At 46.4% G+C, this 19,566-nt stretch overlaps 1 protein-coding gene across 2 annotated transcripts in view; it reads right to left on the reverse strand.

Moving 5' to 3' along the window:
• dspa (desmoplakin a) overlaps positions 1-19,566 on the reverse strand; it is a 37,829-nt gene that overhangs the window by 4,084 nt on the left and 14,179 nt on the right. The window contains exons 11-23 of one of the 2 annotated variants that reach the window (XM_066680941.1): positions 19,257-19,409; positions 18,771-18,925; positions 17,883-18,009; positions 16,007-16,193; positions 14,129-14,463; positions 13,293-13,471; positions 12,931-13,069; positions 9,391-9,584; positions 6,952-7,114; positions 5,731-5,814; positions 3,988-4,095; positions 2,775-2,873; positions 1,630-2,127 (exon numbers count right to left, since the gene is read on the reverse strand). In XM_066680941.1, coding sequence (XP_066537038.1) covers positions 1,630-2,127; positions 2,775-2,873; positions 3,988-4,095; positions 5,731-5,814; positions 6,952-7,114; positions 9,391-9,584; positions 12,931-13,069; positions 13,293-13,471; positions 14,129-14,463; positions 16,007-16,193; positions 17,883-18,009; positions 18,771-18,925; positions 19,257-19,409 — 2,421 coding nt within the window. Of the gene's footprint in view, positions 1-300; positions 2,128-2,774; positions 2,874-3,987; positions 4,096-5,730; positions 5,815-6,951; positions 7,115-9,390; positions 9,585-12,930; positions 13,070-13,292; positions 13,472-14,128; positions 14,464-16,006; positions 16,194-17,882; positions 18,010-18,770; positions 18,926-19,256; positions 19,410-19,566 lie in introns of both variants that reach the window. The other variant, XM_066680940.1, reaches the window with a different exon arrangement.

Here is a 19,566-nt window from a genome sequence, read left to right on the forward strand (position 1 = left end):
ACATCAGAATCTGTGTAAATCTATAACTTTAAGAATGATTTTTACATAGATATATGATCTATGCCATGATGCATAAGCAAAAGCCCCATTCTGATTAAGTAACTGGAGATGAAGGCTAAGACTAAAATGTAGAAAGAAATGCATGAAATCACTCTGGAATTTTGCTGATGTAATTGCAAAGCATATCTGGTGCAAAATACAAAGCATGAACAGCTAAGGAGCAAGTGTGGCTATCCAGCAAAGTCAGTCTTTACAGAATTTTGATGCATTTGTTAATAAAGTTTTTATCCACAAAAATACCTCCACAGACTGCTTTTGGGTTTTGGCTATTTCCGCTTTTAAATTTTCCCTCTCTTTTGTCAGGTCATTAATGAGAGCCTGGAGCTCCAAGCTTCTCTTGTTGGCGTTCTGCAGCTGGGTCTGAATGGCCGACATCTGGGTGGTGTATTCGCTTTCGACACTGTTCCGACCGGTCTTTAGATCATCTCGCTCTTGGCGCACTCCCCTCAGTTCCTCCTCTAGTCTCAGCCGCTCTTTGGTGAGTGTTTGTGTAAGACCTTGGAGCTTCTCAATCTCTCTGGTGTTCTCATTTAGTGTCCGGCTCTTCTCCTCTATGGTCTTGTAAAGGGTCTCGTTACGTAGATTGACCTCTCGGACACGGCCTTGCTCTTGAATCAGCTGTTGTTGCAGGGCCTTTAGCTCGGCCGTCAGCTTGGCCAGATTCTCAGAGGTTGTTTTGTGGTCTTTCAGGCTCTTGTCCAGCTCATCCTGGACACGACAGAGATCTTGTTCATACTTCCGGCCCATGGCACTCTCCTCCTCTTTGTGGGTCCGGAGAGTGTTAATGGTTGTTGTGTACTCTCTGCATGTTTGATTCACCCTCTCCAGCTCTGCCTCTATCCTCTTTCTCCTGGTGAGTTCATCTTGGGAGGTTTTCTTCTCCTTCTCCAGCTCAGCCTCTAGGTTGTCCACCATGCCTTGCAGATCTTTGATGCGGATCTGTAGCCTGGAGACATTTTGCTCCACTTTGCCTTTTTCACTTGTTTGCTTCTCCACCTCGACACGTATCGTTTTCAACTCCTGTTCAGATATCTTCAGCTTGTTGATCATCTCCAAAGAAGAAGTGTGCTTGGCGCGCAGCTCTGCCTCTGACTGCTTCAGGTTTTGATTCTCAACCTCCAGAGCTTTCCTGCGCCTGGTTTCATCCTCCAGGTTCTGTTTTAGCAGAGCGATCTGACGCATCTTCTCTTGAGTGCCAGAGTTGGCTTGTGCCAGTTCTTCCTTGTACCTCGCCTCAATCTCACTCCTCTGTCTTGTGATGGTTTGGACCTGCACCTCCAGGTCCCTCCTTCTCCTGGTCTCCTCAACTCCAGACGACTTCTGCTGGTGAGCCTCATTCTCTGCTGTCTTCCTGGCTTCTTCAATATGGGACATGGAGACTCGAAGTCTTCTGAGCTCATCTTCGAGATCCCTTTTCTCGTCCAAGAGCCTCTCAAGCTGCAGTTTTAGGGCAGTGGTGTCCTCCTCCTGCTGCTGAGTGGCCTTGAGTACCGTGGTCTTGGTGATGTGGATCTCGGACTCATGTGTTTGTTTTAGGTTAGAGATTTCCTGGTTGCACTGGTTTCTTACCTTGGAGGTCTCTGACTCTGCTGCTTTGCGCCGAGAGGACTCATCATCCAGCTGCATTTTCAGCCTCTCGATCTCCCGCTCCTTGTCTTTAATGGCTTTCTCGAAATCGATCTTGGACCAGTTGAGTTCGTCAAGCTCCTTCTGCCTCTTACGGATGGCATTCTCGTACTCTGTCTGCTGGCTGGTGTAGCGTTCTTCTGCGAGCCTCCTCTTGCGTTTCTCCTCATCAATGAGCAACGTGAGGCGAGCCACTTGCTCATTTAAGTCTCTCAGCTGGACCTGGGTGGTGTCAAGACTCTCCTTAGTGGCGTGGTGCCTTATGGCCTCAGTGCTCTTCACCTCCTCCATAGAGATCAACTTCTCTTTAGACTGGGAGAGTTCCAGTAAGTAACGGGACAAAGTGTCCTCCAGAGACTTGTTCTTCTGGGAGGAGTCCTGCAGGTTGTCCTTCAGGCGCCGCAGCTCCTCTTCCAGGAGCTCAATTCTAGTGTTTCTCAGCTGAGTAAAAAGAGAAGACTGGGTTAAGAATGTGCAACAGAACTTTAAGATGATAAAATGCAGGTACAATTTTAGAAAAAACTGTGAAGGATGAGTTAAACATTCCACAACATGAGGACAACATTATTAAACATTACTGAGCAAATAATGATAAAACACACAGCTGTAGACATCTGGAAATACAAATTCTACCAACTGCATACTGCACTGCTTAAAGCAGCACTGTAATGTTTTCCAGTTAATGTTCTTCTCTTTATGAAATGACCATGACCCTGAAACGTAGAGGCCTGGAAGTCAGGATCTGAGATTTTCTATTTGAGTGTATATATATATATATACAATGTGTGTTTCTCTGCACATTTCCTTATTTCCATTTTACTCAGGACCCCCACAGAGCAGGTGTGATGTGGTGGTGGATCATTCTCAGCGCTGCAGTGACACTGACGTGGTGGTGGTGTGTTAGTGTGTGTTGTGCTGGTGTAGAGTGGATCAGACACAGCAGTGCTGCTGGAGTTTTTAAACCCCTCAGTGTCACTGCTGAATTGAGAATAACACCACCACCACTGAGAGAATGTCAATGAGTGTAGAAACAAGGAGGTGTCTTTAATGTTTTGGCTGATCATTGTATAAAACAGATGGAGTCTCACCTTGAGCTCCTCCATGTTCTTTAGCATCTCTCCCAGGAACTTGTAGTAATCACTGGACCGAGTCAGGAGCTCGATGTACCGGGACTGAAGGTCAGACGCCTGGGGAGAGAGAGTGAGATTTCAGTGAGTCATTTATCTGAACTCTCCTGAATCTTTATCTGTAATAATAACCGTGATGTATAAGAGCATTTCAGGGTTCCCAGGGACACTCAACAGAATCTGGGGAAAATACAGTAAATATCACTGACACATGATCACATTACACAGAAGACGGACTCAGGACACTGATTAAATTAATTATGAATAAGGTAATAATAATAACCACAGAGCTGAGTATTGGAGATAACAGTCTGTTTATAAAGAGGAGAGGTGTGAGCGCAGGGACAGCGTGGAGCAGTTCCAGAGTTTGGGTCAGTGCTGAAAGCCCTCTCCCCCAGCCCAGTGTGTCCTGCAGCGGGGGACTGGAAGCGGGTCGCACCAGAGCAGAGGAGCGGGTGTGAAAGTGTGTATTTCTGCACCAGAGCAGAAGGTAAGAAGGTGCCTCAGCAGGGTCTGAAACCCAGAGGACGTGTTTGTCCTGTGTGTGGACGTGGACAGGGGGACAATGAAGACGCTGGAGTGCTATGTCCCCATGGTCTGGAATGAGTAAGTGCTCTGGACGCACAGTGTGTTCTTACCTCAGTCCTAGTCTTTATTTGTTATCATTTATTATTTAATTCACCCTATGTACACCCCTCTGGCGGACCCTAGGTGTTGGGCGTGGTAATGCAGAGTCTCCCACCTCAGCTCGTTGTTCTATAGAGGTTAAACACACTGTCCTCAGCAGGGCAGCGGGCAGCAGCTGAACTACTCTGTCTTAAAGGAACACTGCATAATATATTTACCTTAAAATGACATCATTGTGATGCTTTATTTACCTGTACTAGGGAGAACAGAGCTTCTGTCACTGTTTCCCTGGGCTGAGCACTGCAGAAACTACACTATGTTATGTTTGGAGAAGAGTAGGAACCCACCCCTCTCCCCAGTGATTTCAGGACAGTGCTGTAAATATGAATTACACTAGGGGGAGCCCCAGAAAGAAGAAACTAAATCTTACCTAGTGTTCCTTTAAGGGCTGTCTACAAATGTGAGGACATGTCGTGTATTGTTTTGAGTGCTCTGGCGCCCCCTGGTGTCTGAGGGTGGTTGTGGTGTGTGTTTACAGAGTCCTTACCTCCTGACTGAGTACAGTGGCCGGAGACTGCAGCATGGTTCTCTTAATGGGAATGTTCAGCAGAGTCTCCAGCCCAGAGCTGTAGGAGGCCAACTGCAGCTCGTAGTCCTAAACAAACAAACAAACAAACAACCCGTAAATAAACAACAAACAAACATCTCTAACAAACAAATCAGATCTGATTCTGCTCTGTGTGCATTCCTCACACTGGTGGACACTGCAGTGAGGTCACACTGACAGAGAAAGTCCAGAGTTATAAACACACAGCAGTTCCTCAAACTAGACAGACACTGACGAACCTCCCAACCCCACCCGGGACCCAGCGCGCAGGCCTGTGGGAGGACTGCACCGCTCCGAGCTGTTCATGGGGACTGACCAGTGAGACCAGCAGTGGACTCAGTTTAGACCTCCAGAGTGGGGGATTGTGGGAGGACATTGTGTTATGATGTACTATGATTCAAGCCCCGTCCACATGGATCTTTTCTTTTTTAAAGAATGTTTGTGTGGTTTTCCTCCCATCACAGGAACACGCCACTGTATGTCACTGACTGAAAACAGAGGTTTTCTAAATGCTCTCCAAGGAGGAGGTGTGTGAAGGTTTCTTTCTGCTGTAAAGCCACTGTTTTGGAGAAACGTTTCTCTTTACACTGAGAGGTGTTTATATATATATCACTGTGTACACTATGTTCATACATTACCCATAAATAAACGGTCTAAATTTATATTGAATATTAAAGCTACAGTGGAAGTAATTCACTGAGTCATTCATGGAGACTCTATCTGAACAAACAGTAGATTTAGAAAAGTATTCTGGAGATCTACTGTGAACATGACACAAACTCTTCCAACTCCTCCAACTTTTCATTATAATTCTCTACAACAGAATCCCAGGGCTCAGAAATGTCCACTCACCACACTGAGCGTGCCTTTAAACAGCCTGGACACTACAGAAAGGGATTTCATGGCTTTAGAAGCTTCTGATTGGCTAATGAAGATCATCTGAGTTAAGTGAAGCTGATGCTGGGAGGATTTTAAGACGGAGTTTCCTCTTTGACTGGGTTAGAGAAATGTCCTGTTGTCTGAGGAAACAATAATGGAGCTGTCTATCCACAATGTCCATCTGTGTTTGGAGTGAAAAGAGGGGGCGGGAGGGGACTGCATTCCAAAGAACACCATCCCAGCTGTGAGTCAGCGAGGTGGAAGCATCATGCTGGGGGAGTGGGGGCTCTGCTGCATCAGGAGGAAGGAGTTATGTGCAGATACTGAATCAACATCTCCAGAAGAATTAACGTGAAGAATTAACGGTTCCAATCGGACACCGATGCACCGCACTGAAGGAGCAGTGTCCACCACAAAGCCCTGACCCCAGTCCCACACACAATTTACAGACCTGAGAACCCCTGTGAGAGCAGGAGGCCTATAAATCTGCCCCATCTCCACCTCTGTCCAGAGGAACAGGACGTGGGAGGATTCCCTCCACAGTGAACCCAAGCTAAAGAGTTTAAACACAATGCCTCTGAACCCTGACGGCGTGTCTGTGAACACCTGAGCCACTGGGAACCAGGGTCTCTGGTTTTATTCGGATTTTTCCCGTTCCGAATCTCAGGGAGAGTCCTGACTGAGCTTAGAGACGGAGTGTGTACGGGAGTAAAGATCAGGAAGTGTGAAATCTGAGTTTTAATGAGTGTGGGAAAAGAGTGTGTGAACTTAATACTCCAGCTGTTAATAATAAGGTGATGTTACTTTGATGGACGAGGCACAGATGTTGGCATCTTTCTGAACGTCATCCACCTTCTCCTTCTTCCCTTTGATCTCAGAGTGTAAGGCCTGAAACACAGAAAGATGGTACACAACTTTAGATGTGTGTGTGTGTGTGTGTGTTTGGGTCTACATGTGTGTGTGCGTGTGTTTATCTACATTTGCTGACATAATAATGAGATACGTTTGGCCATGGAGGATCATACAGGCTCCATATGGCATCCTGCGGCACGTCTTCCCACAGATGCTGCAGCTGGGCCTGTAGATCCTTCAAACGTGTGGGTTGCTGAAGCTGGCGTCTCGGCTGATCCCATAAACGCCCGACTGGTGATAAATCTGGCGACCGAGGCTGAGGAAGTGTTGACCTGGTGAGTCATTCCTGGGAAAGCCTTGCTGTGTGGGAGGGCAGTATCCTGCTGAAACACACCTGTTGAAAGCCCTGCCATGAGAGAAACACGTGGCGGACATCCTGCTCTTCACTGAGCTGTTGTTGTCCCTCGTATCACTACTGGGGTGACCAATTGTGTTATGTGAAGACTGCCCAGATCATCCCACCAGCAGGGGACAGTGTGTCGCTCAACAGCAAAGGCAGGATTAAAGCATTCATCATGAGGCTTTCACACTCAAACACATCCACTGTCAGATCCCAAACAGAGCCTGGATTTTTCACTATAGACGAGACCGTTCCAGACCGTATCAGTCCAGGCTTCTCCTTCACGACTCCAACATCTCCGAACAGCTCGGGAGGAGCCGCCAAGTTTCTCAGTCCAGTGATGTCTGAGTCTGTTCACGGGGCCAAATGTCCTTGATTGTGTCATAGAGGCACCCAGCAGCCAACCATCTCTCACAAAAGATCAAAAAGTAGCCTCTGAGCATTTTTCAGGTCAGAGGGGGAGCACTCTTACGCCCACTGGTGGTGAGTCTGAGACAGAACTGCATTACCAGCAAACTGGGTGCTCGTCTTTATTGTCTATGAGTGTATATATTTGTGTGTGTGTGTGCGTATTTGTTTTTGTGTGTCTGTGTGTGTGTGTGTGTGTTTGTGTGTGCATGTTTGTTTATGTGTGTGTGTGTGTGTGTGTGTGTGTTTGTGTGTGTTTGTGTGTGCATGTTTGTTTATGTGTGTGTGTGTGTTTGTGTGTGCATGTTTGTTTATGTGTGTGTGTGTGTGTGTGTGTGTGTGTGTGTGTGTGTGTGTGTGTTGACCTTCTGCTGGTTGAGCAGGTCCATCAGGCTCTGGACATTGGTAAACTTTGCGCTCTGAAGGCCATCCAGTTTCTGGCGTGTGTTACCGATCCACTGATCGACCTGAGAGCTCAGCAGCTGGTAGTGTTTCAGCTGTTTCTCCTGTTTCTCCAGATCCCACATCCTACAAACACACACACACAGAAAAAACCTGTCTGTAAGTATTTTACAGAAACCTGAACCACACCCGACCTACACCTGAATCACACCCGACCTACACCAGAACTACACCTAACCTACACCTGAACCACACCCGACCTACACCAGAACTACACCTAACCTACACCTGAACTACACCCGACCTACACCTGAATCACACCCGACCTACACCTGAACCACACCCGACCTACACCAGAACTACACCTAACCTACACCTGAATCACACCCGACCTACACCTGAATCACACCCGACCTACAACAGAACTACACCTAACCTACACCTGAACTACACCCGACCTACACCTGAATCACACCCGACCTACACCTGAACCACACCCGACCTACACCTAACCTACACCTGAACTACACCTAACCTACACCTGAACCACACCCGACCTACACCTGACCTACACCCGAAATGCACCTGACCTACACCCAACCTACACCAGAACTACACCTAACCTACACCTGAACCACACCCGACCTACACCAGAACTACACCTAACCTACACCTGAACTACACCCGACCTACACCTGAATCACACCCGACCTACACCTGAACCACACCCGACCTACACCAGAACTACACCTAACCTACACCTGAATCACACCCGACCTACACCTGAATCACACCCGACCTACAACAGAACTACACCTAACCTACACCTGAACTACACCCGACCTACACCTGAATCACACCCGACCTACACCTGAACCACACCCGACCTACACCTAACCTACACCTGAACTACACCTAACCTACACCTGAACCACACCCGACCTACACCTGACCTACACCCGAAATGCACCTGACCTACACCCAAACTACACATGAACTACACCTAACCTGCACCTGAACTACACCTGACCTACACCCAAACTACACCTGACCTACACCCAACCTACACCTGAACTACACCCAACCTACCCTAGACCTACACCATAACTACACCTAACCTACACCTGACTTACTCCTGACCTAGAACTGCTAATATTTGTCATGTTACAGTGCACATAGTAACACTGTCCACACACCACTCTATTCCCAGAGTTTACAGTGGACTGACGAGTCCTGGATGAACCCGGTCACTGTTAGTGTCTCTACACTGTAGTTTATTGTCACAGTTCCAGCTTCTCCCCCAGCCTCCATGTCTGAAAACTGCATCTCCCATAATGCACCAAGTCATGGCATCACTGTCACATGGTCAGCACCAGCCAACCAGCACCAACCTTCCCGTTCATCATCCCCTGAGTTCCAGCTCATGTCACCTGCTCCTAATTAGAACTGTTTGTATATTTACTCCCTGGATTCCTCTGTAAGTTTGGGAGGCATTGCCAACTCTGTTTTCCTTGTTTTCTGGTCTGATTTATTGTGTATAACCTTTGCTTGTTGAATTCTCATTGTACTTGTTCGCTAATTGTTTAATTTCTTGGTTTTTGAACTCTTCCCCCTTTCTACACAATTTACCTTGCAAATAAAACCCAATGCCTTATAATTTGTTTGCTGGGTTCATGTAGCGTTACATTTGTATTTGAATTTATTTTATTGCAGTTATTATTTTTGTGTTTATAATGCAGTTATTTTATTGCAGTTAGTTTTATTTTAGATAATTAATTTCATACAGCTCCTACTTTATAGTTAATCTGTGAATATGGTTAGCTCTTTTCTCTACTGCGCTGCTCTAAAACTTGTTTTCTCTCTTGGATCAATAAACTGATCTAAATGTAAAACTGATTTAAAAGTAACTGCCACCATTTAAATGAAATCTCCAAAAAAACAAATATGATAACAACAGAAGTTTCGTTAACACACGCACAGTAAAATAGAACTGTTCCAGACTTCCCCCGGAGGAGCTGTCTGTGAACGCAAACACCCACAACATTCGTCCCAGACTTTATGAAGACTTTCCCTGGAATCTCTACTAGGACTAGAGGGATAAAGTCAGAGTGCATGTGTGAACGAAGCCACTAATTTTCCGGAGTAACTCCTGCACGTTCAGCACAGGCTCCACCTCCACAGCAAAAGCACACAGAACAATTCACACTGTGAACAAGTCTGACACAGAAGATCTCCCACTGTGCACTGCATGTGTGAAAGAACGACTCCAGGACATCTCCGGACCCGACACTCCGGAGTTTCTCTGGAGATTCTCCATAGTCCATGTGTGAATGGGGCATTAGAGTGAAACCTAATTTAACCATATTACCATTCATCTTGTGTGTGTTTGTGTGTGTGCTGACCTGCTGTTGATCTGGGCCGTGATCCTGCGCCAGCGGTCACTCATCTGTGTGACCAGCTCTGAGTACTTGGCGAGGTCGGTGTCACACTGATGGAAACTGTGGTCGATCTGAGAGTTACAGCTCACAGCCTGAGCCAGCTCGCACTCCAGAGAGGTCAGTACATCTTCCCTCTGATCCAGATCAGTCTTCATCATCTAAACACACACACAAACACAACACATTCAACACGTAGTCCTCATCTACATCACACAGTCCTCGTGTACAGATCTAGTTCCCTTTCTCTCACTGTTCATAACTCAAGTGTATCTGCTCCTTCCCTGGTTCGTAATCTGGGTGTCGTCCTCGACTCGACTTTTCCCTTAGTGTTCACGTCAGTTCTATAATCATCTGTGTAATATGGTCAAAATCAGACCTGAAATCCTTATTCATGCCTTCATTTCCACCCGCTGGGACTTTGGCATCAGCTCTTCCTCTGTCCACAGACTTCAGTTTGTTCAGAACTCTGCTGCCCGCCTTCTCACTCACACTCGCTCTCACCGACACATCACCCCTGTTCTCCAGCATCTTCACTGGCTTCCCATAAAGCACCGGATTCAGTTCAAAATACTCCTTCTCACTTACAAAGCTCTAAATAACTTTGCTCCCTCACACCTCTCAGCTCTTCTCCGTCCCTCGCCCACTCACACTCTCAGATCTTCCTCAGCCGAGCTGCTCCCTCCCTCCAGCCTCCACAGCTGTGGTGATGGTGCTGGATCTGCTCCGACTCTGGAACTCTCTTCTCCCTCTGGTTCAATGTTCTCACACTCTCTCTATGTTCAGATCAAACCTCAACAAATATATTTTCTCCTAAGCTGATAATAGACCTCAAACTTAATCCATGCCTGTTCATTCTGTACTGATTCTCGAAAGCTGCTACATAAATGTATTTTAATTATTATTATTATTAGTATTTGTTATTATTTACACAAAATCAGCTCAATGATTCAGCGTTTTATTGATTCTGGCTCAGATCAGTCCTGGTTCTGGATTAAATCAGTTCTGGTCATGGATTAAATCAGTTCTGGTCCTAGATTAAATCAGTTCTGGTCCTGGATTGAATCAGTTCTGGTCCTAGATTAAATCAGTTCTGGTCCTGGATTGAATCAGTTCTGGTTCTAGTCTAGAAAATTTGTCCAAATAAACCCAGTTCTCTCTTGTTTTATAAATCTCTGAATGGTTTAGACTCAGCCCTATCTCCCCTCACCTTCACTTCATTCACAGGACGCACATCTACTCTTAGTTTCTATTAGAAACAACAACATCCTTTTACTCTTCAGGGCTCAGACACACTCTCAGTCCTGAAAACATACCTTTTCTTTGCACTCGCTGCTATAGTTTTTCTCTTATATTTCTATTTTATTCTTTGCTCTTGCGTCTGTTTTACTTTACCTATTTTTTTGCTGTTGAATGCTCTGTATGCTGCTGAATGCTCTGTATGCTGTTGTATGCTCTGTATGCTGTTCAATGCTCTGTATGCTGTTGAATGCTCTGTATGCTGTTGAATGCTCTGTATGCTGTTGAATGCTCTGTATGCTCTTGAATGCTGTTCAATGCTCTGTATGCTGTTCAATGCTCTGTATACTTTTGAATGCTCTGTATGCTGTTGAATGATTTGTATGATGTTGAATGCTCTGTATGCTGTTGAATGCTCTGTATGCTCTGTATGCTGTTCAATGCTCTGTATGCTGTTGTATGCTCTGTATGCTGCTGAATGCTCTGTATGCTCTGTATGTTATTGAATGCTCTGTATGCTGTTGAATGCTCTGTATGCTGTTCAATGCTCTGTATGCTATTGAATGCTCTGTATGCTGTTGAATGCTCTGCATGCTGCTGAATGCTCTGTATGCTCTGTATGTTGTTGTATGCTATTGAATGCTCTGTATGCTGTTGAATGCTCTGTATGCTGTTCAATGCTCTGTATGCTGTTGTATGCTCTGTATGCTATTGAATGCTCTGTATGCTGTTGAATGCTCTGTATGCTGTTGAATGATTTGTATGATGTTGAATGCTCTGTATGCTGTTGAATGCTCTGTATGCTCTGTATGCTGTTCAATGCTCTGTATGCTGTTGTATGCTCTGTATGCTGCTGAATGCTCTGTATGCTCTGTATGTTATTGAATGCTCTGTATGCTGTTCAATGCTCTGTATGCTATTGAATGCTCTGTATGCTGTTGAATGCTCTGTATGCTGTTCAATGCTCTGTATGTTGTTGTATGCTCTGTATGCTATTGAATGCTCTGTATGCTGTTGAATGCTCTGTATGCTGTTCAATGCCCTGTATGCTGTTGAATGCCCTGTATGCTGTTGAATGCTCTGTATGCTCTGTATGCTCTGTATGCTGTTGAATGCTCTGTACGCTGTTGAATGCTCTGTATGCTGTTGAATGCTCTGTATGCTGTTGTATAGTTCGATCTGCGTGTCATGTCCTGGTAAATGGTAATGTCTAATTTTCTAATGTGAAGTCTACTGTGTTGTGTTTGTTGCTACTGGACACTAAATTTCACTTGGGATAAATAAAGTATCTATCTATCTCCCGTTTCACTCAGGCTTTCGGTTAATCACCCACCTCTCAGACTACTCCTTCTCTCCTGGAGTTAGAACTTTTATTTCATCACTACTCCGTATTAACCCTGTCTTACTGCCATAGTCCCAGCATTTTTATTTAGGTTTCTGGTAACTACCAACCAGACTGCACTCTCTCTCTCTGTCTCTCTCGCTCTCTCTGTCTCTCTCTCTCTCTCTCTGTCTCTCTTCTCAATTCAACTCAGCCTGTCTTTATTGGTGTGTGACTGATTCAGTAACAATTTTGCCAAAGCACATAAACAAAATAAAACTAAACATACATTTTTTATATATTTTGAAAAACAAATTCGATCGATAATTGACAGATTATTTAAGCAAATCCTCATTAATATAAAAATATAAAAATACAACGAACAGATCAAATCAATAACAGTAATAATAATGACAAACAATCAATCAATTATTTTCTCTTTTGAGAAAAGAAAGATGAAATATTATTGAATAAACAGAAGAGGATGTTCATTAAGTGTTGCTAAGTAATAAGGGCTGTTTCTGGGTTCTGTACCCGGCCCCTGGACACTTTTTCACAGGCTCATTTATCTATTGGTTTACTCTGAACCTATTAACTCCCTTTTACCACGCCCCCTGCATCGAGACGCCGTGCTCCTGCTGCTCTCCCTGATGTTGTTCTGACCCAGCCCCACCCTGTGTGTCCTCTACAAGCTCTTGGCCTTGTCTCACACACAACCCCGTGTGGCCGTGAAAGGATCTGTTTTGGCCCAAATGGACTGAAGGAGTTCACTGTCTGCCTCGGCTCAGTGCGGCTCAGACCCACATCTCCGTGATGACTTTCTGTTCTGAAAAGCGCTAGATGAAAAAAATGTAATTTGTTTTTTTTTCAGTCCCGGTTGAGCTCGGGTTCAGTTCTGGTTCAGTTTCTAGTGTCGGTTCTAGTGTTGGTTCTGGTGGTGACAGTACCTTCAGTGCAGCACAGTACTCCTGGATCTGGTTCGGGTCGAGAGAGCTGGTCTCTTTCTCAGTGAGACGGGCCTCGTGGACTTTAACGATGTCCTCAGCTCGGGTCAGAGACTGGAGCAAAGCCCTCAGAGCGGTCAGTCTGAAAACAACACACACACACACAACCTCAGAGTGGTCAGTCTGAAAACAACACACACAGTGTGTGTATGAATAGATTGTGTGTGTGTGTTTGTGTTTGAGTGTGTGTGTGGCGAATGTGCATATATAGTGTGTGTATGTGTATATATAGAGTATGTGTGTGTGTGTGTGTAGAATGTGCATATACAGAGTGTGTGTGTGTGTGTGTGTATGTGTGTGTGTACCTCTGCAAGTACACTGCAGAGAAGCCCTGTAAACTCCCGAGTTTCTGATTGATCAGATCCAGCTCTGAGCGGAAGAACTTGACTTGTTCCTGATCTTGAGAACCTTCCATATTCTTCAGAATCGACTCCCTCACCCTCAGGTACTCATCACGGATAGAGTCTAGATCACGGTGAACCCCCTGAGACACAAACACACACACACACACACACACACACATTAGTTCTGCTGGGTTAGTAATCATAAGCAGGGCCTACATTTCCACTGCGACACTGAGCTGTACACAACACAGACAGCACTCTCTGAATCAAACAGCAGACAGAGCGCTGTCTAGAGCTCGATCATCTGACCATGTGACCCCCGCTCTCTCGTCCCTACACTGGCTACCAATACAGTTTCAGTGACTATATAATACTCCTCTTGTTTTATAAATCTCTGAATGGTTTAGACCCGCAGTCTCTTACTGAACTCACCCCCGTCTCCCCTCACCTTCACTTCATTCACAGGACACACGTCTACTCTTAGTTCCTCACATGAAGAAAAACACTGCAGGAGGAGGAGCCTTTTCTCACAAAGCTCCTCAGCTCTGGAATAGCCTCCGGTTACTGTTCGGGGCTCAGACACACTCTCAGTCTTTAAATCTAGATCCTACCTTTTCAGGTATGTTTTTATAACAATCCACAGAGACGACTGTTCTTTATCTGTGCTGTGGCGGGTTTACACAGCACCACTGTCTGTATTAACCCTGTCTGTCTTGTGCTTCTGATGAAGTGGCCTGGCGTATATAGACGTGTGTGTGTGTGTGTGTGTGTGTGTGTGTGTGTGTGTGTGATGGTACCTGCAGCAGCTGCAGTCTCTGAGAACACTCCTGGATGCTGTTGTCCTTGAACGGGATGTGTAGGTGCTGGCTCAGGCCGGTCTCGGCTGCCTCCAGTCTTCGGCGGAGCGATTGTGTGAGTGTGAGGAGGCTCAGGTTCACGGAGGACGAGGCAGAGGAGAAGGAGGAGGAGGAGGAGGAGGAGGTCACACCTGAAAGGCCGACCGGTTTGGACGCTGAGACAGATGTGGTGCTGACCTTGCTCACCTGCGGCGGGGCCACTGAGACAGAGATCGTGCTCTTGGTCACCTGCGGCGGGGCCACTGAGACCTTTGGAGGACCAGTGTCCACTACAGCTGTACACACACACACACACACACACACACACACACACACATACACACACACACACACACACATTATATACCTAAAGATGCACACACAAATTATATTCACAAATTTAAACACACACATGCACACACAGATATAAATATATAAACATGTTACACACTATGTTTATACATAGTCAAAAATGTGTGATTCAAGAATTATCCACACTACAGTTATATTGAAACTTCTATTGGCCTTCTCAGCGTGTTCTGTAGGAGCCGCTGTCTCCCCGGTAACTGCTGAGCAGGTTTGAACGTGTTATGTCACTTTATTTGTGACTGTGCTGCGAGAAACTACAGCTGCCCCACTTGTGGTTTTAAGGAGAGAAAGCAGCGTGTAGTGATTTGCCTCTTTCTCACGTGAATCTCTAGAGAAACTCCAGAGTGTCGGGTCTGGAGACGTCCCGGAGCGGTCGTTCACACACGTAGCGCTCAGCTGTAGATTTTCTACGTGAGACGCTCTCTCGCAGCAGGAAGTGAAACGCCTGCTTTAGGTGTGGGGGCGGAGTCTGTGCAGCGCGTGCAGGAGAAACTCTGGAACATTTTCGCTCCATTCTCACGTGCGCTGACTCTGACTTCACCCGGAGTCTTTACCAGGGCCTGAGGAGGATAAAGTCTGGGTAACGCCTGGGACCACTGTTTCGCGTGGTCGCGTTCACACACACAGCTCCTCCGGGAAAACACCAGAACATTTCTGGATTTTCGCGCAGGTTTGAAAGGGGCAAAAGTTTTCTGTGAGAGAAAGAAGATTTTTTGCACTGTGTGGAGAAAGTGTGTTGTTGTAAGGAAGTGTGTGAATGGATAGAGAAGCTCCAGGAAGGTCACAGAAGTGTCAGCCTTAAAGAAGGAGCCAGGGACACTGTGCGGCGGGTGAATGGATATTCGATAGACCGGGGCACAATGGAGAAACAGACAGATGAGCAGAGGCTCTCTCTGAGCAACTGTCCCCCACTGACTCAGGGCTGGAGTCTTATATATATATATACACACACATACAGGGTGGGCCACCAGAGACTATGGATACTGGAAGCCTGTGCTAGCCTTTCTCCTGCAGTGTTGCTAACTGTGTGTGGGAGAAGAGGGTTGCATTGACAATCCAACACAATGGGCAGCACTTTGAACACATTTTATAAGTGGTCAGAAACTTGTAAATAACTCATGAAAGAATAAAGTTATGTTAAAACCATTCACACCATTGTTTTTCTTGTGAAATTCCCAATAAGTTTGATGTGTCACATGACCCTCTTCCCATTGAAAAAACAAAAGTAGGATCCAAAATTGCTGACTTCAAAATGGCCGCCATGGTCACCACCCATCTTGAAAAATGTCCCCCCTCCCATATACTAATGTGCCACAAACAGGAAGTTAATATCACCAACCATTCCCATTTTATTAAGGTGTATCCATATAAATAGTCCACCCTGTATCTATATATACATACACACACACACACACACACACACAGTAAACACAGTTGTGAAACGATGGATTTTTAAAGATGTGTTCTCACTGATGTTAGGTAGATTGGTCAGTAGGACCTCGTAGTGACCCTGAGCTCCGTTGTACTGCTCCTCGATGGTGCTCTTGTCCTCCTCGGCGAACATGTCGGAGCCGCTGCTGAGGCGTAAGAAGTCCTGATAGTGGAGCTCCAGACTCTTGATGATGTTGCGATATTCCTCCGGCTTCATCTGGGACAGCTGAAACACAGCCAGGAAAACTCTGAATCACCACATACACTTCACACCCCTCACATACACACACTGAGAGCTAAACACACAGCTCATTACAGTTTATATGAACTTTTTACAGTCTACATTCCTTTATAATAGGGAGATAATGTGAATGTGTCTACATGTGTGTAGCATTGTTCAGTGTTGTGTAGCAGTGTGCAGCGTTGTGTAGCAGTGTGAAGCAGTGTGTAGCGTGGTGTGTACCATGGTGTAGCATTGTTTAGTGGTGTTTAGCAGTGTGTAGCGGGGTCTAGCATGGCGTAGCAGTGTGTAGTGTGTAGTAGCGGTGTCTAGCGTGGTGTAGCGGTGTCTAGCGTGGTGTAGCGGTGTGTAGCATTGTGTAGCGGTGTTTAGCGTGGTGTAGCGGTGTGTAACAGTGTGAAGTGTGGTGTAGCGGTGTTTAGCAGTGTGTAGCATGGTGTAGCGGTGTCTAGCATGGTGTAGCGGTGTGTAGTGTGGTGTAGTGGTGTCTAGCGTGGTGTAGCGGTGTGTGGCATGGCGCAGCATCTTGTAGCGTGGTGTAGCGATGTGTACCGTAGTGAACCAGTGTGTAGCATGGTGTGGTGGTGTGTAGAGTGGTGTAGCGATGTGTTGCATGGTGTAGCAGTGTGTAGTAGCGGTGGGTAGAGGTGTGTAGCATGGTGTAGCGATGTGTTTTTCTAGGTGTAGCGTGGTGTAGCGTTGTGTAGTGGTGTGTAGCATAGTGTAGTGGTGTGTAGCGTGGTGTAGCGTATGTAGCGTGGTGTAGCGTATGTAGCGTGGTGTAGCATATGTAGCGTGGTGTAGCAGTGTGTAGCGTGGTATAGCGGTGTGTAGTGTGTTGTAGCGGTGGGTAGAGGTGTGTTGCATGGTGTAGCGTTGTGTAGCAGTGTGTAGCGTGGTGTGGCGGTGTGTAGAGTGGTGTAGCTGTGTGTTGTGTGGTGTAGCAGTGTGTAGTGTGTTATAGCGGTGGGTAGAGGTGTGTAGCATGGTGTAGCGTTGTGTTGCTTGGTGTAGTGTGGTGTAGCGTGTTGTAGCGGTGGGTAGAGGGGTGTAGCGTGGTGTAGTGGTGTGTAGCGTGGTGTAGCGTATGTAGCGTGGTGTAGCGTATGTAGCGTGGTGTAGCAGTGTGTAGTGTGTTGTAGCGGTGGGTAGAGGTGTGTTGCATGGTGTAGCGTTGTGTAGCAGTGTGTAGAGTGGTGTAGCTGTGTGTTGTGTGGTGTAGCAGTGTGTAGTGTGTTATAGCGGTGGGTAGAGGTGTGTAGCATGGTGTAGCGGTGTGTTGCTTGGTGTAGCGTGGTGTAGCAGTGTTTAGCGTTGTGTAGGGGTGTGTAGTGTGGTGTGTAGTGTGGTGTAGCGGTGTGTAGGGTAGTGTAGCAGTGTGTAGCGTTGTGTTGCATGGTGTAGCGTGGTGTAGCGTGTTGTAGCGGTGGGTAGAGGGGTGTAGCGTGGTGTAGTGGTGTGTAGCGTGGTGTAGCATATGGAGCGTGGTGTAGTGTGGTGTAGCGGTGTGTGGCAGTGTGTAGCGTGGTGTAGCAGTGTGTAGAGTGGTGTAGTGTAGTGTAGCGGTGTATAGCATTGGTGCAGTGGTGTGTAGCGGTGTGTAGTATGGTGTAGTGATGTGTAGTGGTATGCAGCATGGTGTAGTGGTGTGTAGCATGGTGTAGCCATGGTTACCATGGTGAGGGTGAGGGAGTTGATGTACTGGATGTCTCTCAGACAGTACTGCCAGGAGATCAGACTCTTAATGTTAATAAACAGCTGGTTCCATATCGCCATTATCGCCTCGTAATACTGTTCATTCCTAAACACACACACACAGCACAGGCATCATCATCATCATCATCATCATCTGGGAGATTAACTGAGTGGCTATTCCAGAGCTGAGGAGCTTTGTGAGAAAAGGCTCCTCCTCCTGCAGTGTTTTTCTTCATGTGAGGAACTAAGAGTAGACGGGCGTCCTGTGAACGAAGTGAAGGTGAGGGGAGACGGGGGTGAGTTCAGTAAGAGACTGCGGATCTAAACCATTCAGAGAGTTATAAAACAAGAGGAGTATTATATAGTCACTGAAACTGTATTGGTAGCCAGTGTAGGGACGAGAGAGCGGGGGTCACGTGGTCAGATGTTTGAGCTCTAGACAGCACTCTGTCTGCTGCATTGTGAACTGAAGCTTCGCTGTGGTGTGAGCTCCTGTCAGAAGCACATTTCTGTAATCTAGGATAAGAATAAAGTCTGTTGAATTGTGAGAACACTGCGTAAGTGGAAGCCGGCGGTTGGACTGAGCTGGTTATGCACTGGTAGTAAATGTGAGAGTCGCATCTAAAGCTACCCCTAAGTGTTTAATGATGGTGTTGAATTATTCAGATTAATAGCAGCTTTTCTGAGGGAATGTTTCTGAGGCTAGTACCAGACCTCATCTTTCTCAGAGTTTAACACGAAAACCATCATCCACTCTTTCATTTCTATTACACAGTGTTATTTTACATAAACACACCTACTGATTACTCTCTGAACATAAAACAAACAATAAAATACACTGTGTGTGTGTGTGTGTGTACAACATACTTGTTTGCCAGACTGACGCTGAGTGGGTTTGGAGGGGGGATTAATAAACACACGGAGGGCACGAGCATGTCCAGTCCTCCGGGTCCAGTCACCAGCCATTTACTGCGCTGAGAGTTATCCTTCAGAATCGCCTCATCACCCTTCAGGATCCCCTTCTGTATCACACACACACACACACAGGGGCATTTACGTGAGAGTCACTGTGAGGAACAGATTGTGTTGAGCTGGATGAGTCTGTGGCGTTTTTGTCCATTCTGTGATCAGTAATTTAAAAAAATTAATGATGCTTTTTCAGAAGTTAACATCATCAAACACACCCAGCAGATAGTGACTGACCCCCAGATGACCCCCAGATGACCATCTGTCTCCTGTCTGTGAGTGTAAACCTGTGCTCTGGGCCTACAGCTGATGGGGGTCCATCAGAACACAGGGACCTGTTCTCTCCATGTGTGTGTGTGTGTGTGTGTGTGTGTGTGTGTGTGTTACCTGGTCCTGTTTGAAGTCACACAGGGCCTGGACGATGACCTGACTGCTGCCCTTCTCCTCAGGATAGCGCGGTTTCAGACGCACGATGCTCTTTGATTTATTCACCAGGGTCTGAACCTGCCGTTTATTCTCCATCAGCCGCTCCTTCTCTTTCTGCACACAGCACAGTCACCACCCCTCAGTATCCTCAGCAGAACAGTCTCACTGTAGAACTGTCTCACTGACCGTCTCACTGACCATCTCACTGTGGAACAGTCTCACTGACCGTCTCACTGTGGAACAGTATCACTGACCGTCTCACCATGGACCT

Source organism: Hoplias malabaricus, chromosome 9, assembly GCF_029633855.1.
Source record: "Hoplias malabaricus isolate fHopMal1 chromosome 9, fHopMal1.hap1, whole genome shotgun sequence".
NCBI lineage: Eukaryota > Metazoa > Chordata > Actinopteri > Characiformes > Erythrinidae > Hoplias > Hoplias malabaricus.